The following is an 18,784-nucleotide window of genomic DNA, read 5'->3' on the forward strand; positions in this document are numbered from 1 at the left end:
GGTAGTGTACTTAAATGTGTGACAGCTCTACCTTTTCTTAATCCAGCAATTCAAGTTCAAGGACGTTTAGAGAACAATCTTCAAAAAGACACCTGCAAGGCTGGCAGAATGGCTCAAATGTTACAGCGCCTTCCTGGCAAACAAGAAACAAGAAGCCCTGAGTTCAAAACCACCGCCCAAAAAAAGAAAAAAAAAATATATATATATATATACACATATATATATACATAAGACTAGGGGAGTGGCTCAAGTGCACAAACTCAGGAGGAGCCTTCCCGAGGCTTGAGCAAGTAACCCGCCCCCACCTCCTCCAGGCAAATGTGGGGAACTACACTTCCCAGAAGGCGCTGGTCCTCGCGTGGACTGCATTTCCCAGAGGCCTTAGCGGCCCCCTACCGGTGCCAGACCCACCCCTCGTGTACCTCCAGGGCCGCCAAGTGTCCGCCTCGAGGGTGCGGCTCCCATGCCTGAGGTCGCGCAGGCAGAGCCCTGACACCAGGAGACCGGCGGGCGGCGCAGTTTCAGAGCCTCTTGCCTGTGGAGTCCGACCGCCGAGTCCCGGCCACTCGGACCCCCGAACCCAGGTAGGTGAGTGGTGGCGGGGCGGGGGATTGCTGGAGGCGGACCCGGGCCTTGGGAGGATGCGGGCGGAGACCCGGCCCATTGAAGCGCTGAGAGGCCTTTGTGGGCGCGGTGGAACCCCGAGCTCTCGCCGTCCGCGACGCCGCCTGGACGTGTGCGGTCGGCGCTCGGTCCCGGTTCGCCCCAGCGCAGCCTCCCGCCTCCTGAGCCCCGTCCCGGCGCGTTCCCTGCCCGCGCTGCCGACTTGGAGCGGCCGCGGCCGCGGTCACGCGTGGGAAACGCGGTCCTCCCCGGGGAGCCAGGCGCCAGGACCAGAACCAGAACCAGGTCTTCCTTTTCTGGGCCGGTCCCCGCCGGGCATGGGGAAGCCACCGTTCCCCGTTTCTGGGAGGGTTTTCTTCAAAATCCTGGAAATGGATTCATTTGCAGGAGGCAGAGAAATTGGGTGGGCGAAGCTTGAGGCTGAGGAAGATTGTGGCATGGAAGACCGTGAGACTAAAGCCGTTGCTCAGGGTGCGGGCTTGGAGTCCTGTGACTTCTCACTGGCTGTGACCATGGGGACAGGTGACGGCACTCTGCTCTCAGTTTCCTGATCTATAAAGTGTGGGCGCCAAACAGTGTAAGGCAGTGCCTGGCTTGGGGTGAGTCTCAGTGATGGAGTCCAGGGTCCCCTCCTAGTGTTGCTCTTGGAGATTCCCTGAGCCCAGAAGAGTGGGGGCCTGGGCCAGCATGGGTAGCCCTTCCCTGGTCCTGTCCACTCCCAGCTTCCTCTCTGAAGTCCCCTGGAGTCATTCTGGGGTGATGAAAAGGATTTGACAGCTGCTGATCCTGAGTGGCCTAAAGCAAAAAGGGCTTCCTCCTGATCCTTTTTTCTTCTCTTAGATCCAGCCTCTGAGGGACACTGCAGTCATCCTTGGGGGAAGAGCTCAGAGGACATGGCTCCTGAGCAAAGGGAAGCACAGTCTCAGGTGAGCTCATTGCCTTCTCAGTTCTTAGTGGATGGAGATGGAGTTTTTTTTCTCAACTTATTGGAAGCTGTCTACCCAATACAACCTTCACCAACATTTGGAGTCCATCTTTTTTATGGAGGAAGAGTTGGTCCACCCTCCTAGGTGGTGGATTCTGCATGGGATATACCCATGTCTAGTGTTCATTTCTGTTCGCTAATCTCAATCTGTTGTGTCATTACTAATTTGACAGGTAAGATGTCAGGTGTCTTTTCATCACTATGGACAGACAAACATAAACACCTGGGAAAATTTCATTCTGACCCTGCCACCTTCACTCAGCCATGTCTCTCTGTGCCCCTGGCAAGAATGCTTTTCTTTTTCTCTTTCCTCCTGAGAATCTTCGTGGTGCCGCCCCCAGGTTTTGCAGCCCCTAGTTTTTAGTTTTTTCTCCACTTCACTTTATAGATCATATGCTTTGCCTCTGCCACTCTTGTAAAAAATGACTTTGATCTGCCATTTTCATCTTTATGTTGGGGGACTGGGGAGGCCGCCCCATCCAGGTGAGACGATGAGTAGGCCTATGATAGCAGGGGACACAATAGGAGAGGACTCTTACTCCAGGAGCAAAGAGAAGACTCCCCAGGAAGGCACAGGAGGATTTCATGAGCTGTCAATGGCAGAGAAGCAGTGCACACAGTGGTTAGGAAGTGGGGCTCTCAAGTCAGACAGATGGTTTTAACCCCTCTCCTCTGTTGCTGTTTGTGGCCTTTGGGCAAATAACTCCACTTCTTTGTCTATCAGTTTCCTCACCTATAAAAATCAGTGCCTATCTCCTAGGGTAGATGAGGGAATGACATGAGTTAGTGCATGGAAAGTGTTTAGCTCAGGGCCAGGCACATAGTGACCATTCAACATGCAACATGTGATTGAAGGATACTATATTACTAATATTTCATAGAAACTGCTAAGGGCTGGAGGTATGATTCAGTGTCAGAGTGCTTTCCTAGCATATGCAGGATCCTGGGTTCAATCCCTGGCATGGCAAAAGAAAAACATACAACAGAAACAAATAGAAACTACTTTACAGTGTTCCAGGACCCAGAAAATACTTGTCCTTTCTCTACTGTTCTTCATCTAACACTGACACTGAATGTTTAGTGAGCCTCCAGCATGCACGGAATGCACTAAGGGCTTTTTATTTGTTATTGCTCTTTCTCACAATAGCATGGCAGTGTCCCTGCTGTGATTGGATTTAAATGTCCCCCAAAGGCCAGTGTGTTAAAGGCTTGGTCTTGAGCCCATGGCACTACAGGGAGTTGGTGGGGCCAAGTAGGAGGAAATTAGGTCACTGGGGAGTATGTCCTTGAAGAGGATACTAGCCTCATCCTTTTTTCTTTAGCTTCCCAGCCTCAAGGTAAATGTGTTTCTTCCTCACACTCCCACTATGATGTGCTGTCTCCCCATAAGCCTAAAGCATCAGAGCAAACCAATCATGGACTGAAACCTCCAAAACTGTGAGTCAAAATAAACCTTTTCATAAATTGATTATCTCAGGTATTTGGTATAGTAATTAAAAGGTGAATAAAACATACTCGTTCTACATACATACGAGGAAACCAAGGTTCCAAGAAGTCAAGTAACCCAAGTTCATGTTCAGGTGCATCTGGTCCTCAGTCCATTATTAGACCATCCAGCTCTCCTCTACTACATCTTTCAGAGCGTGGACCTGGGCACATGTTCCCAAGGCACATTAGCAAAGCAGTATTATCTTTGGATCAGTTTGATTTTTTGAGACCATAGCCACTCAAATGCATGTTTAGGTTGCTGTGTTTGCTTTGAGGCTTTCCCATTCCATTCAAGAGAGCCAAGTTGCTCTCCTGCCCAGACCCTTCATCTCTCTATCTGTGTCTGCTGTCCATGTGTCAGTACCATGCAGCCTGGAGTATAAAATTCAATGATGCGAAGTTTAAGACCAGAAAGAGAAAACAGAAGTGCTGGGGTCAGGATTGGAAAACTTCAGTTATGGTCCTACAGCTGCTTTGTAAAGCATGTAAGCCGGTGTCTTGCCTACCCTTGTTTCTGTTCCTTGTCTCTAAAATGAGAATTGAATAGATAGTGTATGGTTCTACCTGTCCACCTACACCTCAAACCCAGGGTCTCTTGCATGCCAGGCATATGCTATATCACTGAGCTATATTCCCAGCCCCTGCAAAACTATCTTTCATCACTCAAATAATTTCATGCATTTTCCTTAACTGCCAATTGGACTGCAAATTCTTTGAGAGCAAAGATCATTTCTTACATTCCCTTCATAGCTAGTAAATTATCTTTTGTATCACAATGTATTGTACGCTGTTGGTAAAAATTTCAGAGGTTAAAAACATACATATGAATAGAAAAACAAATTCATTTTTTTACCACTATATTCTCACAACAGTCTTTTGGCAGGAGTGTGGGTGATTTTCTTCATCAACCAAGCAAGAAATGCTGCAGAAGTGACCCCCAGCTGGTATCCTGTAACTGAATTCAGTTCAATTCAAGTAGAGTCAGTCTCAGATCCCACAGGTTGGGGGCACAGCTCCACAAGACTGCCCCCACTTCAGACAACAGTTGCAAGTCTGGGCTGACCAACTGGCTGTAAGTCAGGATTCCCACAGCCGTCTCTGGAGTAGCTCACAGAACGCATTCCAGCTCAGGGAAACACATTTACTGGCTTATTATAAAAGATATTATATAGGACACAGGTGAAAAGATGTATAGAGTGAGGTGTGGGGGAAGAGGAGCAGAGTTTCCAAGCCCTTTCTGGCTATATGATGTGAATCTTCAAGAACATCCATGGGTTCAGCTCTTAGAAGAATCCTGTCTGTCTGGGTTTTATGGAGGCTTCATTACAGATGCATGACTGAGCAAATCATATCCTGAGCTTATCTAGGAGCCCCGGCATTAGCATACAAAAAGACACCACTCTATAAAGATTTTAGGAGCTGTGCTGTGAAATGGAATGAAGAACAAATACGTATTTCACAATACACATGTGCAAAAAACAAAGTACAATTACCCTTGCTGCAACATCTGGAGACGATCACTGGCAGTCCTTTGGTGTGTATCCATCAGAATCACTTTCTATATATATTTATTCATGTGTATATGTATGTGTGTATTTTGTCACTTTAAACTTTTTTATTGTGGTAAGATGTACATACCTTATAACTTACCATTTTAACCCCTTTTGGATTGTAATTCAGTGGCATTTTAAGTACATACATTCACATTAATTATTGAGCAACCACCATTGCTATCCATCTCCATTGTTTATGTAGCACAAAATAACAATCTACTTTAAAGGAAATCAGAGAATAGGACCAGAGGCATGACTCAAGTGGAAGAGTGGTAGAACAGTTGCCTAGCAAGTGCAAGACCCTATGTTCAAACCCCAGTACCACCATAAAAAAGAAAAAGAGAAAGAAGAAAATAGTTTTTTCTAAGCTAAATTTGGGTGATCGTGGTCTTGGAACATAGATTCAAGTTACCCTTAATGATGTGCTTCAGCTGTGAAAGTCGTTACATGAATTTTTACTCAAAGAACAAAGGACATCACAAATCAAAACATAATGAATACATAGGTAGACACTATAGCCAAGGAGGGAAGTCTTTTCTGTAGATAGCAGATGTTATATTACAGCATTCTTAGCCTGGGGGTTGGTGGGAGGTGGAATACTGTTAGCTTAGCTGTACATTCCAAGAGGCTTTCCTAATAGGAGAATGTTAGGTCACATACAAAAGTAAAGTAAATGGCCATTTTTGTAAAGGCCCATTTCCCACAATCATGATGTTCTACTGAACTGAGGTCAGACAATCTGCAGGATCTCTAATACAAATGCAACTTCTTCAGAGAACTTCAGCTCCATATATACATTACCTCATTTATATATGAACCTATGAAGTAGGAATTGCGAGACAAATTGCAGATTGGTTAAGAATGGGTGCTGGTGACTCATGCCTGTAATCCTAGCTACTTGGGTGGCTGAGATCAAGAGGATTGCAATTTGAGGCCAGGCCTGGCAAATAGTTCACAAGAACCCCTATCTCCAAAATAAGCAGAGTGAAATGGACTGGGAGTGTGACTCAAGCATAGCACCTGCTTTGCAAATGGAAGCCCTGGGTTCAGACCCTAGTCGCACATGCACAGACACACACACACACACACACAGAATGGGACCTAGGAAGACCAATGAGAGTCCACTGCTAACACTGGCCAGCTGTGTGACTTGGGCAGATTTCTACTCCTGTGTGATTCTGGTTTTTTTCCTGTGTAGAATGTAGACCATAGTAGCACCTTCTTCATAGGATTATGGTGAAGATTAAATTGATTATACACCGAAGATTAGCATTCAATAACTGATTTCCATTTTAATGTTCATAATTACTGTCCTCAAGCCTGAGGAAGCAATGTCTTAAGTTATTCAACCTAATCTTCAACTAGTGAGTATTTAAGTGACTTTTTCACTGTTACAAATACCATAAGTATCATTGTACATGTAATTTTAGGAATTGTTGGTTACCATTGATGAGTTAAAAAATACATTTCTAAGCCTTATAATACATATTACCAAATCTTCATCAGAACCCCCCCTACTCATATGTCATAATGGCTAACACAAGGTTAGTCATTTCATCACATTGGCAAAATACCTGAGATAATCAACTTAGGAGGAAATGTTTATTTTGGTTCATGATTTCAGTCCAGGGTTGCTTGACCCTGTTGCCTTTTGGCCTGTGCTAAGGCAGTGCATTGTTGCAGATAGTGTACAGCAGAGCAAGCTGTTCGTCTTATGATGGCCAGGAAGCAACGTACAGGAAAGATAGGGGCTAGGTCTCTATCTTCCTCAAGGGCACACCCCTTAACTTTCTTTCACTAGGTCCCACCTTCTAAAGGTTCCACCGCCATCCAGGGTCCCATAGGCTGTGGACCAAGCCTTTAATACACAGAACTTTAGGAGACACTCCAGGTCCAAACTCTAATAGCCAGTTTTTTTTTATGTTTGATGCTGTCAGTGTGTATTTGTCACTGGTCAAATATTCGTTAAACAATGACCGGGACCCTTCAGCATCTTGAATGTCATGAGCAGCATTTCATGGTAGCCTGTCCACCTCCCCCACTATATAAGGACTGGTTCTGGGTGAGCTGGAATAGTTTATCTTTGCAGGTGTCAGTGACATTTGAAGATGTGGCTGTGTGCTTCACTCGAGATGAGTGGAAAAAGCTGGATCTTTCTCAGAGAAGCTTGTACCGGGAGGTGATGCTGGAGAACTACAGTCACCTGGCTGCACTAGGTAAGGAAATTCCCCTGTAGATACAGAATTCAGAAATGGGAGCTGTCAGCGCCTCCTTCCCTGAACAAAAGCTGTGGGTCATCATAAGAGTTTAGCTGAATGTTGCCTTAGGATTATACCAATCAGATCTCTTTAAAAAAAAAAAATAGTGAAAGCATACAGCTTATAAGCATGGAACTGCCACATGTACAGAAGTGGGAGACGTGGTATTGTTCTGTGGTTGGTTTGTTCATCTGTCTGCAGAGGGCTACATTCAGCCTATGGACTTACCTTTCCCACTTGCCTTTTCTAGAAGTCAGCAAACTTTTTCTATGAAGGGCCAGGTAGTAAATATTTTAGGCTTTGCAGAGTACATATGATCTCTATAACTCTTAGTCTTTTGGGTTTTATTTGTTTATTTTATCTATGAGGAGGACTCCCATTTACCAAACCCAAGGTGATCTCCCTGTTGCAACAAGGCGAAGATCCCTGGAGGGCAGAGAAGGAAAGACCTGGAGATTCCACTCTCGGTGAGTGAGAGGGTGCGCCAGTCTGGTTCATTAGTGAGTTGGTTGCGAAACTTCCTCAAATTGTCAGCCCTCAAGAAGTGATGGGGGTACATGCCTGAAATCCCAGCTACTTAGGAGGTAGAGGCAAGAGGATCATGAGTTTGAGGCCAGCCTGGGCAAAAGTTAGCAAGACCCTATTTCAAAAATAAAAGGGCTTGGGGACATGACTCAAGTTGTGGAGCATTTGCCTAGAAAGTGTGATGCCCTAGGTTCAGTCCCCAAGTACTGCAAAAAAGAAGAAATGATGGAGTCTGGAGATGTGTGCAATGTGCAAGGCCCTAGGTTTAATCCCCAGCACTGACCAAAACAAAAAAAAAGTGTTGGGGAAGGGAAAGCCCAGGCTCCTAGACATGAGCTTCTCATTCTCTCATAACCACTTCTCAAATACATCTCTCAGTATCTGTTTTCTTGTTCTTTCTGAGGAAGGTTGCATTTTTATGTAGTCATTCAAAAAACATAATGTAGTGAAGGGATTTCAAGTAATTCATTCTGGTTGAAGCTCAGGATCTGTATGGAAAAAGGAGATGAGAAAGGGAGTGATATTGGAAGGCTATGTAAGGGCCACATTGTAAGTGCTTCAGTGCAGTTCTAAGAGATTTGAACTGTCCCATGGATAACTGGAACTATTTGAGGAATTTTTTTTTTTTATTCATATGTACATACAATGTTTGGGTCATTTCTCCCCACTCCCTCCCTTACCACCCACCCCACGCCCTCCCTCTCCCCCCCAACCCCCTTGGTACCTGGCAGAAACTATTTTGCCCTTGAGAAATTTAAATATAGCATTATGTAATCTTTGGTAATTTAGAGACACTGATCTGAATCAGAAACAGTTTAAATGTCCTTTAATAAAACAGCTAGAGAAGTTGATATGTCCTTACTCTGGCCTACATCACCAAACTTAAAATGAAAGAACAGGCTGGTGGAGTGACTCAAGTGGTAGAGTGCCTGCCTAGCAAGCATGAGGCCCTGAATTCAAACCCCAGTGCCACAAAAAAAAAAAAAAAAAAAAAGAGAAAGAAAGAAAGAACACTAAATGTGGACAGAGCTCCAAGGTATGTTAAGAAGTAAAACAAGTTACAGAGCACCATTTATGTTTTATGTGTGTTTTTATGTGTAATATGCATGTGAGCACAGAGAGAAAGGTGAGGAGGACACACTTTAGCTAGTAACACTAAGTTACTTTTAGAATTGAGTCCAATGAAAGAGGACTTTAGTTGCCTGTAAAGCATATTATATTCCTGAAATCTGTATGTGATGTGAATGTAAAGAAGAGTCACTTTGGGGGCATCAGGAGGGTAGATTTAATGAGGCAAAGCTAGAGGTGCAGAGCCTCACAGAACTGTTGCAGGAATGTAGGCAAGAAGCTAGTAGGGCCTGGACCAAGGCCCCAGGTCTCAAAGGGAATGAGGAGGAGCCAGTTTGATAAGGGCATAGAGGGAAGTTGGTGTGAGATTGTTTTCATTTGAGACATGAATGAAATACTTGTGTAGACATCGCTGTTGACAATCACATAAGGTAGATGGTGTTGGAGCTCGGGGAGCGCTCGTGGTGGAAGTGGCATTTGCAGCCTTGCGCTGACCAGGTGAGGGAACAGAGCAGAGGACAGAATCCCTGGAAACTGCATTTGCAAGGTGCTTAAGGAAGAGAATCCATGAGTGAGCCTGAGATGAAGGGTCAGCAGAGAGAAATGGGAGAGGTGGCCACTGGGAACTGAAGTTTGTTTAGTGGGAGAGGCCCTCACTGGAGGACCTAGGCTCAGACCCTGGTCTGCCCCTTAGCCATGCCTTCATAAATACTCTGCTGGGCATCACCAGAACAAGACCAGTCCTGCCCTTGTAGAGCTCATGGTCCAATTGGGAGAACTGGAGGACACCAAATACACACAGAATTGCAAATTCTAATGAGCACCAAAGGGAAAGACACAAAGTACTGAGAGAGCCCGGGACAGGAAGGCAGCCTCAGCCGAGGCTTCCCCAAGGAAGGCCTGAGCATGTGGAGAATGATTCTAGGCCCAGAAGAAGGAATACCAGGAAAAGTGTAGAAAAGTCAGCAGGAGACAGCAGCAGGACCAGATTCTGCTGAGTCCAGACCCCACCATGGGATTTGGCCTCAGGAATTTAGACCCTGCACAGGGCTGAGGTGTTGGGAGTAGCCTGGAGCTGGGCTCAGGTCCAGACCCTCAGCTATAGCTGTTCACACCTAGGCCCAGGTAGGAGTGTGTTACAAACAGCGGCCCCCTTTCTGGGAGAGCTCTGTGTGTCTAAAGTGAGTTTCTGAGGTGGGAACCACAGCTGTCCTATCTTCTTAACCCTCACTTGGAAGAAATACACTAATTGCATAGAAACTGCCAGAGGCCACTCCAAAGTAAACAGAACCAGGCAGTAGGGAAGCAGAGTCTGTCAGGAAAGATGAGAGAAAGATGAGAAAGAATCCTTCCCTGGGCCCTACTTGGGAAGCCTCTGATGGATGTGTGAGTCTCCTTTCCTGAGTGTGGATGAGAGTAGATGAGTAGGAAGCAGGACTGAGGTCCATAGCTGTCCAGAGAGGGGCTGGGGCTCCTGATCAACTCACCTCCTCAGCTCTGAGGACAGTCATGGAGGGAAGCTGTGAGTGGATTCTTGAGTGAAGTAACAGCTGTTACCTGGCGAATCTAGGCCTAATGGCAGGCACTCATTGGGTGTTGGCCATTATTAGCAAGATCATTCTAGGCTATAAACTTCTGACTTAAGTCTTAACCTAGTTCACAGGGTAGCTCAGACCTGTGATTGAAGTCAGTTAGGATGTCCATAATCTATAACACATGTCTGCTTTAGCGGAAAACACAACTAGGACTAAGACATTGGCACTTTAGAGTTGAGATGAGTTTATCAGAGCTGATATGGACCCTTGTAGCTGTAATCACTTCCATTACAAATAAAAACTCTCATTTCTTATTTCCTTATTCTCCTTTAAAACAAACTTTTCAAATGCATGTTCCATTTGATGATTCTATTTTCCTACCTCCCCTTGTTTCCTGTGTGCCCACTAATTAAACCTTGTATTTCACTGAAAGCACCATTATTGAGTCTCAAGCAACCTCTAATTTGCTATAGTCAGGGTTTTTAGTCCTCAGAGATTTGCCACAGTTGAACATTCACTCCTCCCTAAGGTGCTCTTTTTTTCTCTCTTTGGCTTCTGGAACACCGTCCTCTTCTGATAACCCTAAATGTTGCAGTGATCAAGTGATTTCTTTCAGTTCTTTGGCTTCAAATAAAATCTGTATGCCAATGACTCCCACATGCCTATCTGTAGCTCTACTCTTTCCCTGGATCTTCAGAATAATACACACAACTGACTATTTCAATGTCTTCCCTCAGTGTCTACTGGGACACCTCAACCATCACAAATATCTGAAACAGGCTACCACCCAGACTTGCCCTTTTCCTAGTCTTTGCCTTCTCTATGACTGGCATCAGTATTCATCATTTTCAGTTTAGGAACCTAGGCATGATCCCTAACTTTTATTTTTCCTTCTCAGCACTCTGTCAGTCCATTAGTCTCAGTCCTATTAGCAACTTTCTTTGTAATGTGTCTTGATAAAGTCATCTGTACCTCACCCCTTGTCTCACCTAGACAACCAGAGTGGCTTCCTAAGGTGCCTCTCCTTTCCCTGCTTCCACTTGTGCCTGAGTACAGTCTAGTCTGTAACAGTTGCCAGTACAAATGAGCACATAATCCCCCGAGGCTTCCCATCATGCTTAGAATAATATTCCAAAGTCCAACCTAGGAGGCCTTATGTGAATTGTCCCCACCACATGTTCCAGTCTTATTTTACCATTTTCCCTCTTGCTCACTGCACTCTAGCCAAGTCTTTTTTTTTTTTAATGTTGTTCACAGAAGTCAACCACACGTTTGTGTTTCCTGGTTGTTTACCTAGGAAGCTCTTAAGATAGTTCTGTGGTTTTTATTTATTTACTTTTTGTCATAGAGAGGAAACCCAGGTCATGTCCCCACTGACCTAACTCCTCCAACTACACCCCCTTCCCAAAAATTTCCATCACCTTCCAATAATGCCATCAAATGATGAACCCATTGGATTCATCCATTGGCTAGGTCAGAGCCTTCATGATCCAATCACTTCCCAAAGCCCATCAGTTGGCAGCTAATCCTTAACCCATGAGCCTTTGGGGAACATTTCAGATTCAAACCATAGCACCTCCCTTGATGCATAAGTAGGCTATCTTCCCAGCTTACAACTCTTGGCTTCATGCCTACCTTGTGGCACCTGTATAGATTAATTCAGTAATGCCTTCCTGTGTGAACTGGCTCTGAAACCTCCCAATCATCGATGTACTGTTCTGAAAGGCAGCTTCTATAAGGACGTGTGTGTGTGTGTGTGTGTGTGTGTGTAAAACAAATTAATGTGTAAGTAAGGCTATTTGACATTTTTCAAATTATGAATATATAAGCAATGAAGAAAGATTTACAAAATAGTTTTTTTATATAATTGGGATGCCATCAAGAGGATTTGTTGGATGCTAATGCACACTAGTATATTTGGGAAGAGTATTTATGTTCATTAGAAGAGTTAAGTGAAATAGATATGTAGAAAGATAAGGGGAAGGCAGTAATGAAGGGGGAAGGATTAATGAAGAAAGTAAAGAAGATGAATATGGTTAGTGCATTTTCTCTACAAGTATGAAGATGGAACATTCAAACCAGTTGAAATCACCATAAAAAGGAGACTAAGAAAGGACAATAATGGAGGAGATGAACCAATTTGGGGTATAATATGTATATATGTGTATATATATATATATATATATATATATATATATATATATATATATATATAAATAAATAAATGTCACAATGGAACTCCCTATACCTATCATAAACAAAAATTTCTTTAAAAATGAAGGACAGGAAGTTTTTGTTTTTGTTTTTTGTGGTGCTGGGGCTTGAACTTAAGGCCTACACCTCCAGCCACTCCATCAGCTCTTTTTTTGTGTTGGGTTTTTTCAAGATAGTATCTCATGAACTGTTTGCCTGGGCTGGCTTCGAACCTTATTCTCCTGATCTCTGCCTCCTGAGTAGCTAGGATTACATGTGTGAGACACCAGCACCCGGCTAAGGACAGGAAGTTAAAACAAGTCCCATCCAGGGTTGGTACCAGCAGGAGAGGGAAGGGCATAAGGAAAGGGTAAAGGAGAGCAAATATGGTGGAAGTACTATGTATTCATGTGTGAACATGAAACAGTAAGACCTGTTGAAACTGTCCTTAGAAGGGAGTGAGGAGGGATAAAGGAGAAAGATGGAGGAGGTGAATCTAACTAAGATATATTGTAAGCACTCTTGGAAATGTTACAATGTACCTGTTAGAATTATAATACGCTAGCGAATTTTTAAAAGAAAGATACATAAATATAATACACTACATATGCACATTAAAAAGGTACATAATATATATTTAACACTCTAGTAAGTGCTATAGTAAGAGAAAAGGACTGTGGATGTTAAGAGTCAAGCAATGATTCAGAGAGAGTTAACTTTTGAACTGAATCTCAAGGATAAAAAGGAATTGGGGCATGAGACTTTAGAGGGCAGACTTCACAGATTAAGAATGATTACACAAAGAAGAGGAACTTCAGAATGATAATTTTAGAGTCCATCATGGGCTTTGGATTCTAATACCATTTACCAACTCCTGCTCCCTTTTTAATCTCTTCTCTGTCAACCTTCTTTAAATGGGTTTGCTTTGTTTTCTTCACTCTACTACTTCTTCCCCCATTGATTAATTTTTTATACTGCCTAACTCTTCTCCCTCTTCCCTTCTTGCTATTTTTTGACTGGAGACCAAGACCTTATTTAAATAACATAAAGATTCAGTCATTCTACACATTTAGCCTCAGTAGCCAAATTCTATATCACATGAGACATCTTCAGTTTCTTTTTTTTTTTTTCCCCTCTTCAGGTTGGATGCACAGTCACAAAACCACAAAGTCAACACAAACACCAGATTCTTCATTTCAGGAACTGATAATGAAAAAAGCCAAAAGAAATGGACCCTGGGACTTGAAATCCAAAAAACTTTGCATATATGAAGGCAAATTAGATAAAAAGCAGGGTAAGACTGCTTTGATCATAGAAAGAAGCCATAAAAACAATGAATTTAGCCAAAACTTCAGCCCAAAGTCAGTCCTTGTTAGGCAACAGATAATTCCCAGAGAAAAAACACCACCAAAATGTGAAAAACAAGGAAATGCTTTCAAACGGAATTCAAATTTACCCAGCCAACCAAAAATCACAGAGAAACGCTATAAATGTAGCATGTGTGAGAAAACTTTCATTAATACTTCATCCCTTCGTAAACATGAGAAAAATCATAGTGGAGAGAAATTATTTAAATGTAAAGAATGTTCAAAAGCCTTTAGCCAAAGTTCAGCTCTTATTCAACATCAAATAACTCATACTGGAGAGAAACCCTACATATGTAAAGAATGTGGGAAAGCTTTTACTCTGAGCACATCCCTTTATAAACATCTAAGAACCCACACTGTAGAGAAATCCTATAGGTGTAAGGAATGTGGTAAATCCTTTGGCAGAAGGTCAGGCCTTTTTATACATCAGAAAATCCATGCTGGAGAAAATCCGTATAAATATAATCCAGGTAGGAAGGCATCTAGTTGCAGCACATCCCTTCCTGGTCAAAGAATTCATTCCAGAAAGAAGTCCTATTTGTGTAACGAATGTGGCAACACTTTTAAGTCTAGCTCCTCCCTTCGCTATCATCAGAGAATTCACACTGGAGAGAAACCTTTTAAATGCAGTGAATGTGGGAGAGCCTTCAGTCAGAGTGCATCACTCATTCAACATGAAAGAATCCACACTGGAGAAAAGCCCTATAGATGTAATGAATGTGGAAAGGGCTTCACTTCTATTTCCCGACTCAATAGACATCGAATAATTCATACTGGTGAGAAGTTTTATAATTGTAATGAGTGTGGCAAAGCCCTAAGTTCCCACTCAACACTTATTATTCATGAGAGAATTCATACCGGAGAGAAACCATGTAAATGTAAAGTGTGTGGGAAAGCCTTCAGACAAAGTTCGGCTCTCATTCAACATCAGAGAATGCATACTGGAGAGAGACCCTATAAATGTAATGAGTGTGGGAAAACATTCAGGTGTAACTCCTCCCTTAGTAACCACCAGAGAATTCATACTGGAGAGAAACCATATCGATGTGAGGAATGTGGGATGTCATTTGGTCAAAGTTCAGCTCTTATCCAGCACCGGAGGATTCATACGGGAGAGAAACCCTTTAAATGTAATACATGTGGGAAAACTTTCAGACAAAGCTCATCTCGTATTGCACATCAGAGAATTCATACTGGAGAGAAACCCTATGAATGTAACACATGTGGGAAACTCTTCAACCACAGGTCATCCCTTACTAATCACTATAAGATTCATGTGGAAGAGGACTCCTAGAAATCAGATTTGCATGTGTGAAAGCCTTAAGCCAAAGTTCATCAGAAAATATGTACTTGAGAGTGGTATATTAAATGTAATGGATATGAAAAAGAAAACCCTATAATCACTTAGTTCTCATCAGAGATTAAACCCCATGGGAAAACTATGTAATAAATAAGAGAAAAGTGTTCGTGCCTGACAGACACTTTTAAAAAGTACCTGAGAACTGGGCAGAATGATACACTCCTGGAGACTGAGGTGGGAAGATCACTTGAGCCTGCAAATTCAACACCAGTGTGGGCAACATGACAAGACCCCACTTAAAAAATAGTAATAACCTGAGATGAAGAATTCACAATCAGAAACATTGACTGAGCATTTGTAAAGTAAAAGGCATTTGTTTTTCCTCTCTACAGCAGTGTATGCTAGATATCATATGTAATTGTGATAAACATCTGAGTGGGTTAGGGAGATATGCTCTGGATTTCTTGTTTAGAAAAGCACCAAACTCTACACTGATAACATTTTTATTACATTTTAATAGCATATTAAAGAAGGGATCAAAAATATATACATTTTTAGAGAAAAGGACCAAAACCAAATATAAAAATGAACTATAAACTACCTCTCAGTCTCTGGAGTTTATCCTTTTCCTAACCTTATCTCGAATGTTCTGCATGGATTTCATTTAAAAAGAAAAATAAAAATCTGTTCTCTTTGTTGTTCCAGTAATTGCTGTGAAATAGGGGGTTTTTCTACTCAGTTCCTAATTTTGTTGTCAAAATTTTTATTGCTTTGAAATTATTATGAGAATGTACTATTATCCTGTGAGCTGTCGTCTATGTAGTTAAATATGAAAACAGGCAATTATTTCAAATTTAAAGCTACTAAATGTTTTTAAATCCACAACAAAATGCAAAAGTTTAGCAGATTTAGTGCCTAGAGCAACATCTTTATGAGGACATTGCCATGGTCTGAGTGGTTGTGTTCCCTCAAAATTCGTATGTTGAAATCCTAACCTCCAAGGGGACGGTATTAAGAAGTGGGGCCTCTGAGGAGGTTAATAAGTCATGAAGATAGAGCACTCATGAATGGGATTAGTGCCTTTATAAAATAGGCCCAAGGGAGCTTGTTCTGCCCTTCAGCCACCTGAGGACAGAAAAATGCCTTCTTTGAAACGTAAGATTGTCCTCACCAGACACATTAGCCTGCCAGCCCCTTAATCTTGAACTTTCCAGCATCTAACCATGAGCAGTAAGTTTCTGTTCATAAATTACCCAGTCCAACCCAAATGGACTACGACATCATTTTTCCATAAACTCAGTGGCTTTTTAATCCAACTTCAGAGTAAGTGTTACACTACACATGGCAAATTTTAAGAGAGACACAGGCCTTCATTCAAGAAGATATGAACTGGGGGAATGAGGATGAAGTTGAGAAACTAGCAAATGAGTAAGCAAGGTATTATGTCACAGTATGTAAATGCAGTTGTTTTAACTGCCAAATAGTTATGACAAACTGTTGCAATACAAGAATGTTACAAAGTTTTGCACAGGATGAAAAAAAGAGACCAAAACAAGGAGGCCTGGAGACAAAAAAAAAAACAAAAAAACCTACAGAAACAGTGATGCCTGAGCCAAATTTTGGAAGAATAGGAACTCTTCTAAGAGTAGCACATTCCAAATAAGAGCAAACTGCATATGAAAAGTACAGATGCGTGATATGAGACATTTGGGAAACTTTTTTAAATACAGAGTTGGTGAGCAGGAGATTGAGATGTTAAAGCCTGAGTGGAAGGCAGAGGCCAAATGCAAAAGACCTTATTTGCCATAGTAAGGAATTTGAACTTTATCCTAAAATTGATGTTAAACAAAATAACACTTTATTATAGGATATCTGTTTTATGATAAATTTAGGTAGTTGAAGAAAGCTAGATAGATGTGATGCCTGGAAATTTGGGCTGTTGTAATTCAAGTGATAAGAGTTCATACTCAAGCACAGACATCGTGGATGGTGCATAAAAGATAATCGCTTGTTAGAGTAAACAAGACAGGGTGAGTGAGAAGGAAGCTAAGCTGATCCACAGGTTAGGTTGCCAGACACTCCTGTATTTGATGATTTCATCTTGCATCCTGTGTTGATTTTGACAGAATACCCCAAATGTGTTTCAGGAGTTCCCCTCATTAATGAAAAATCATCCATTAGAGCTATTTTTCTGTTTCAATAATTGGTCCTTAAATTGTATTAGTAGCAACACAATCTGGAAATCATATCAATACAAATACAGACATGAACTATCCCTTATGGCTTCACCTGTGTGAAGGGGGGAGATAAGGGGAGGAGGGGTTTGAGAATTGAAAGTACTTGTTTTCTATATTAAAGGATAAGACTGTTCTGTTGGCCAAAGTCCCAAGTCAGTAAGCAAATTATCACTGATGATTAGATCTTCAGATCAGTACACACGCTTTGAAGATCAAGGATAGTCTCACTCCAGTGGCCATGCTTCTGAAAGTTAACAAGTTAAAGAGATGGCCTCCAGCTTCTTCAAGTCAGCCATTAGTGACAGACTCATGTTTCTAGTCAACAGTCAGCAAGTGCCTCACTCCAACAACCATGCTTCTGAAGGCACACCATCAATACTAGCCAATCCCAGTGACTACACTAACAAAAAAATCCATCAACTTGTAAACACTCCTGCTTCTGAAAATCCACCAATCCTGGACACTGAACATCCTAAAATCTTGAATAAGAATGAGCTCTGGCTCTCTCAGGGAGTTTGTTATTTCAAATACAGCTCTCCCTTAAAGGCACACATAGAGTTCCACGCTCCTTACTATAGCAAATAAGGACTGTATCACATATCAAGTCCAACTTACTGTGAGTTTGCAAGTCTGCAACCATTTCAACAGTTCAACCCTAATTTACTGCTAATTATACTTCATCCTTGTGAATGAGATTCTCAAATTCAGTATTTTCAATTACTGAAGCAATTGCTATAATCTATTTTATATTCTATGGTAAGAATACTCAAGATCTCCCCTAGTATCTATTTTAGATTTTTAGGTCTATTAAGTGAAGGAAAAGTTCTTTGAAGCTCTTTTCTCAGAATGCAAAGTATTGAAAACAATGCAGTTAGATATTTACCAGCTTTTATTAACAGCTAAACCTACGAGTTATGTGATTTCCTGAACTCATACTAAAGAAATAATAAAGTAACAAATTTTCCGTTAAAAATAATTCAGATGAAAATAAACCCAGCAGAAGTTGAAATGACCTTCCACACAATATCACCAATTTTTTCAGTTCAAAGGATCAATTGAATATACCAAAAGCATTTTCTGATTCTAAAATTGGTAAAGAATTTTCAAGCGCTGGATAAAACCTGCAATAATAAAAATATAATAATTCCATTTACTACTATAGAGATTATCAAAAATCTAAAATGCCTGATCTTTTTATAACATAGTCCGAGGTGCAAACAATCAGAATGAAGAAAAAAAATACTTTCCTTGGTTTATGCAATATTTTCCTCTTGAAAACTCATTATTTCATCCCTTCCAGAAGAGACTTAGGAACAATATAAAAATTTTTAGAAATTTATTTAATTGAGTTAATGAAAACTGTATTGCTCTCATGAATATAATGCAAATAATTCTTAATCACGATTAAAGTATAAAAATGCCATGGAAGTTGTCCAGTCTTCCCATATTCTTCTAATGCTACACAGACAGCTGCTATTCCTTCTATTACCCTGGAATAATCATCCTAAAATCGTTTCTTTAACTCAGCATTTAAACTGTTTGAAGTGAGCAGTTGAAAGATTTTTGTGATTTTGTTGGCATTCAGTATTCTTCAACTCACTAGCATTCAAAAACTTGTTGGGACATCATGTTTCAGCTGGGAATGTGGCTT

The 18,784-nt window shown here is 41.7% G+C and overlaps 1 protein-coding gene across 2 annotated transcripts; it reads left to right on the forward strand.

Annotated features, from left to right (window-relative positions):
* The first annotated feature begins 386 nt into the window (after positions 1–386).
* Positions 387–15,604, forward strand: LOC109690872 (zinc finger protein 354A). 2 transcript variants are annotated; one of them, XM_074057338.1, is made up of 7 exons: positions 387–584; positions 1,012–1,146; positions 1,465–1,550; positions 2,932–2,946; positions 6,740–6,866; positions 7,277–7,375; positions 13,371–15,604. In XM_074057338.1, the coding sequence occupies exons 2-7, from the start codon at positions 1,062–1,064 to the stop codon at positions 14,888–14,890; spliced, it is 1,932 nt and encodes a 643-aa protein (XP_073913439.1). In that variant the 5' UTR covers positions 387–584; positions 1,012–1,061; the 3' UTR covers positions 14,891–15,604. The 2 variants fall into 2 exon arrangements, with proteins under 2 accessions (XP_073913439.1, XP_073913440.1); XM_074057339.1 differs by lacking the exon at positions 2,932–2,946 and having other exon boundaries at positions 7,280–7,375.
* The last annotated feature ends 3,180 nt before the right edge of the window (positions 15,605–18,784 follow it).

This window comes from Castor canadensis, chromosome 16 (genome assembly GCF_047511655.1).
Source record: "Castor canadensis chromosome 16, mCasCan1.hap1v2, whole genome shotgun sequence".
In the NCBI taxonomy this organism is placed as follows: Eukaryota; Metazoa; Chordata; class Mammalia; order Rodentia; family Castoridae; genus Castor; species Castor canadensis.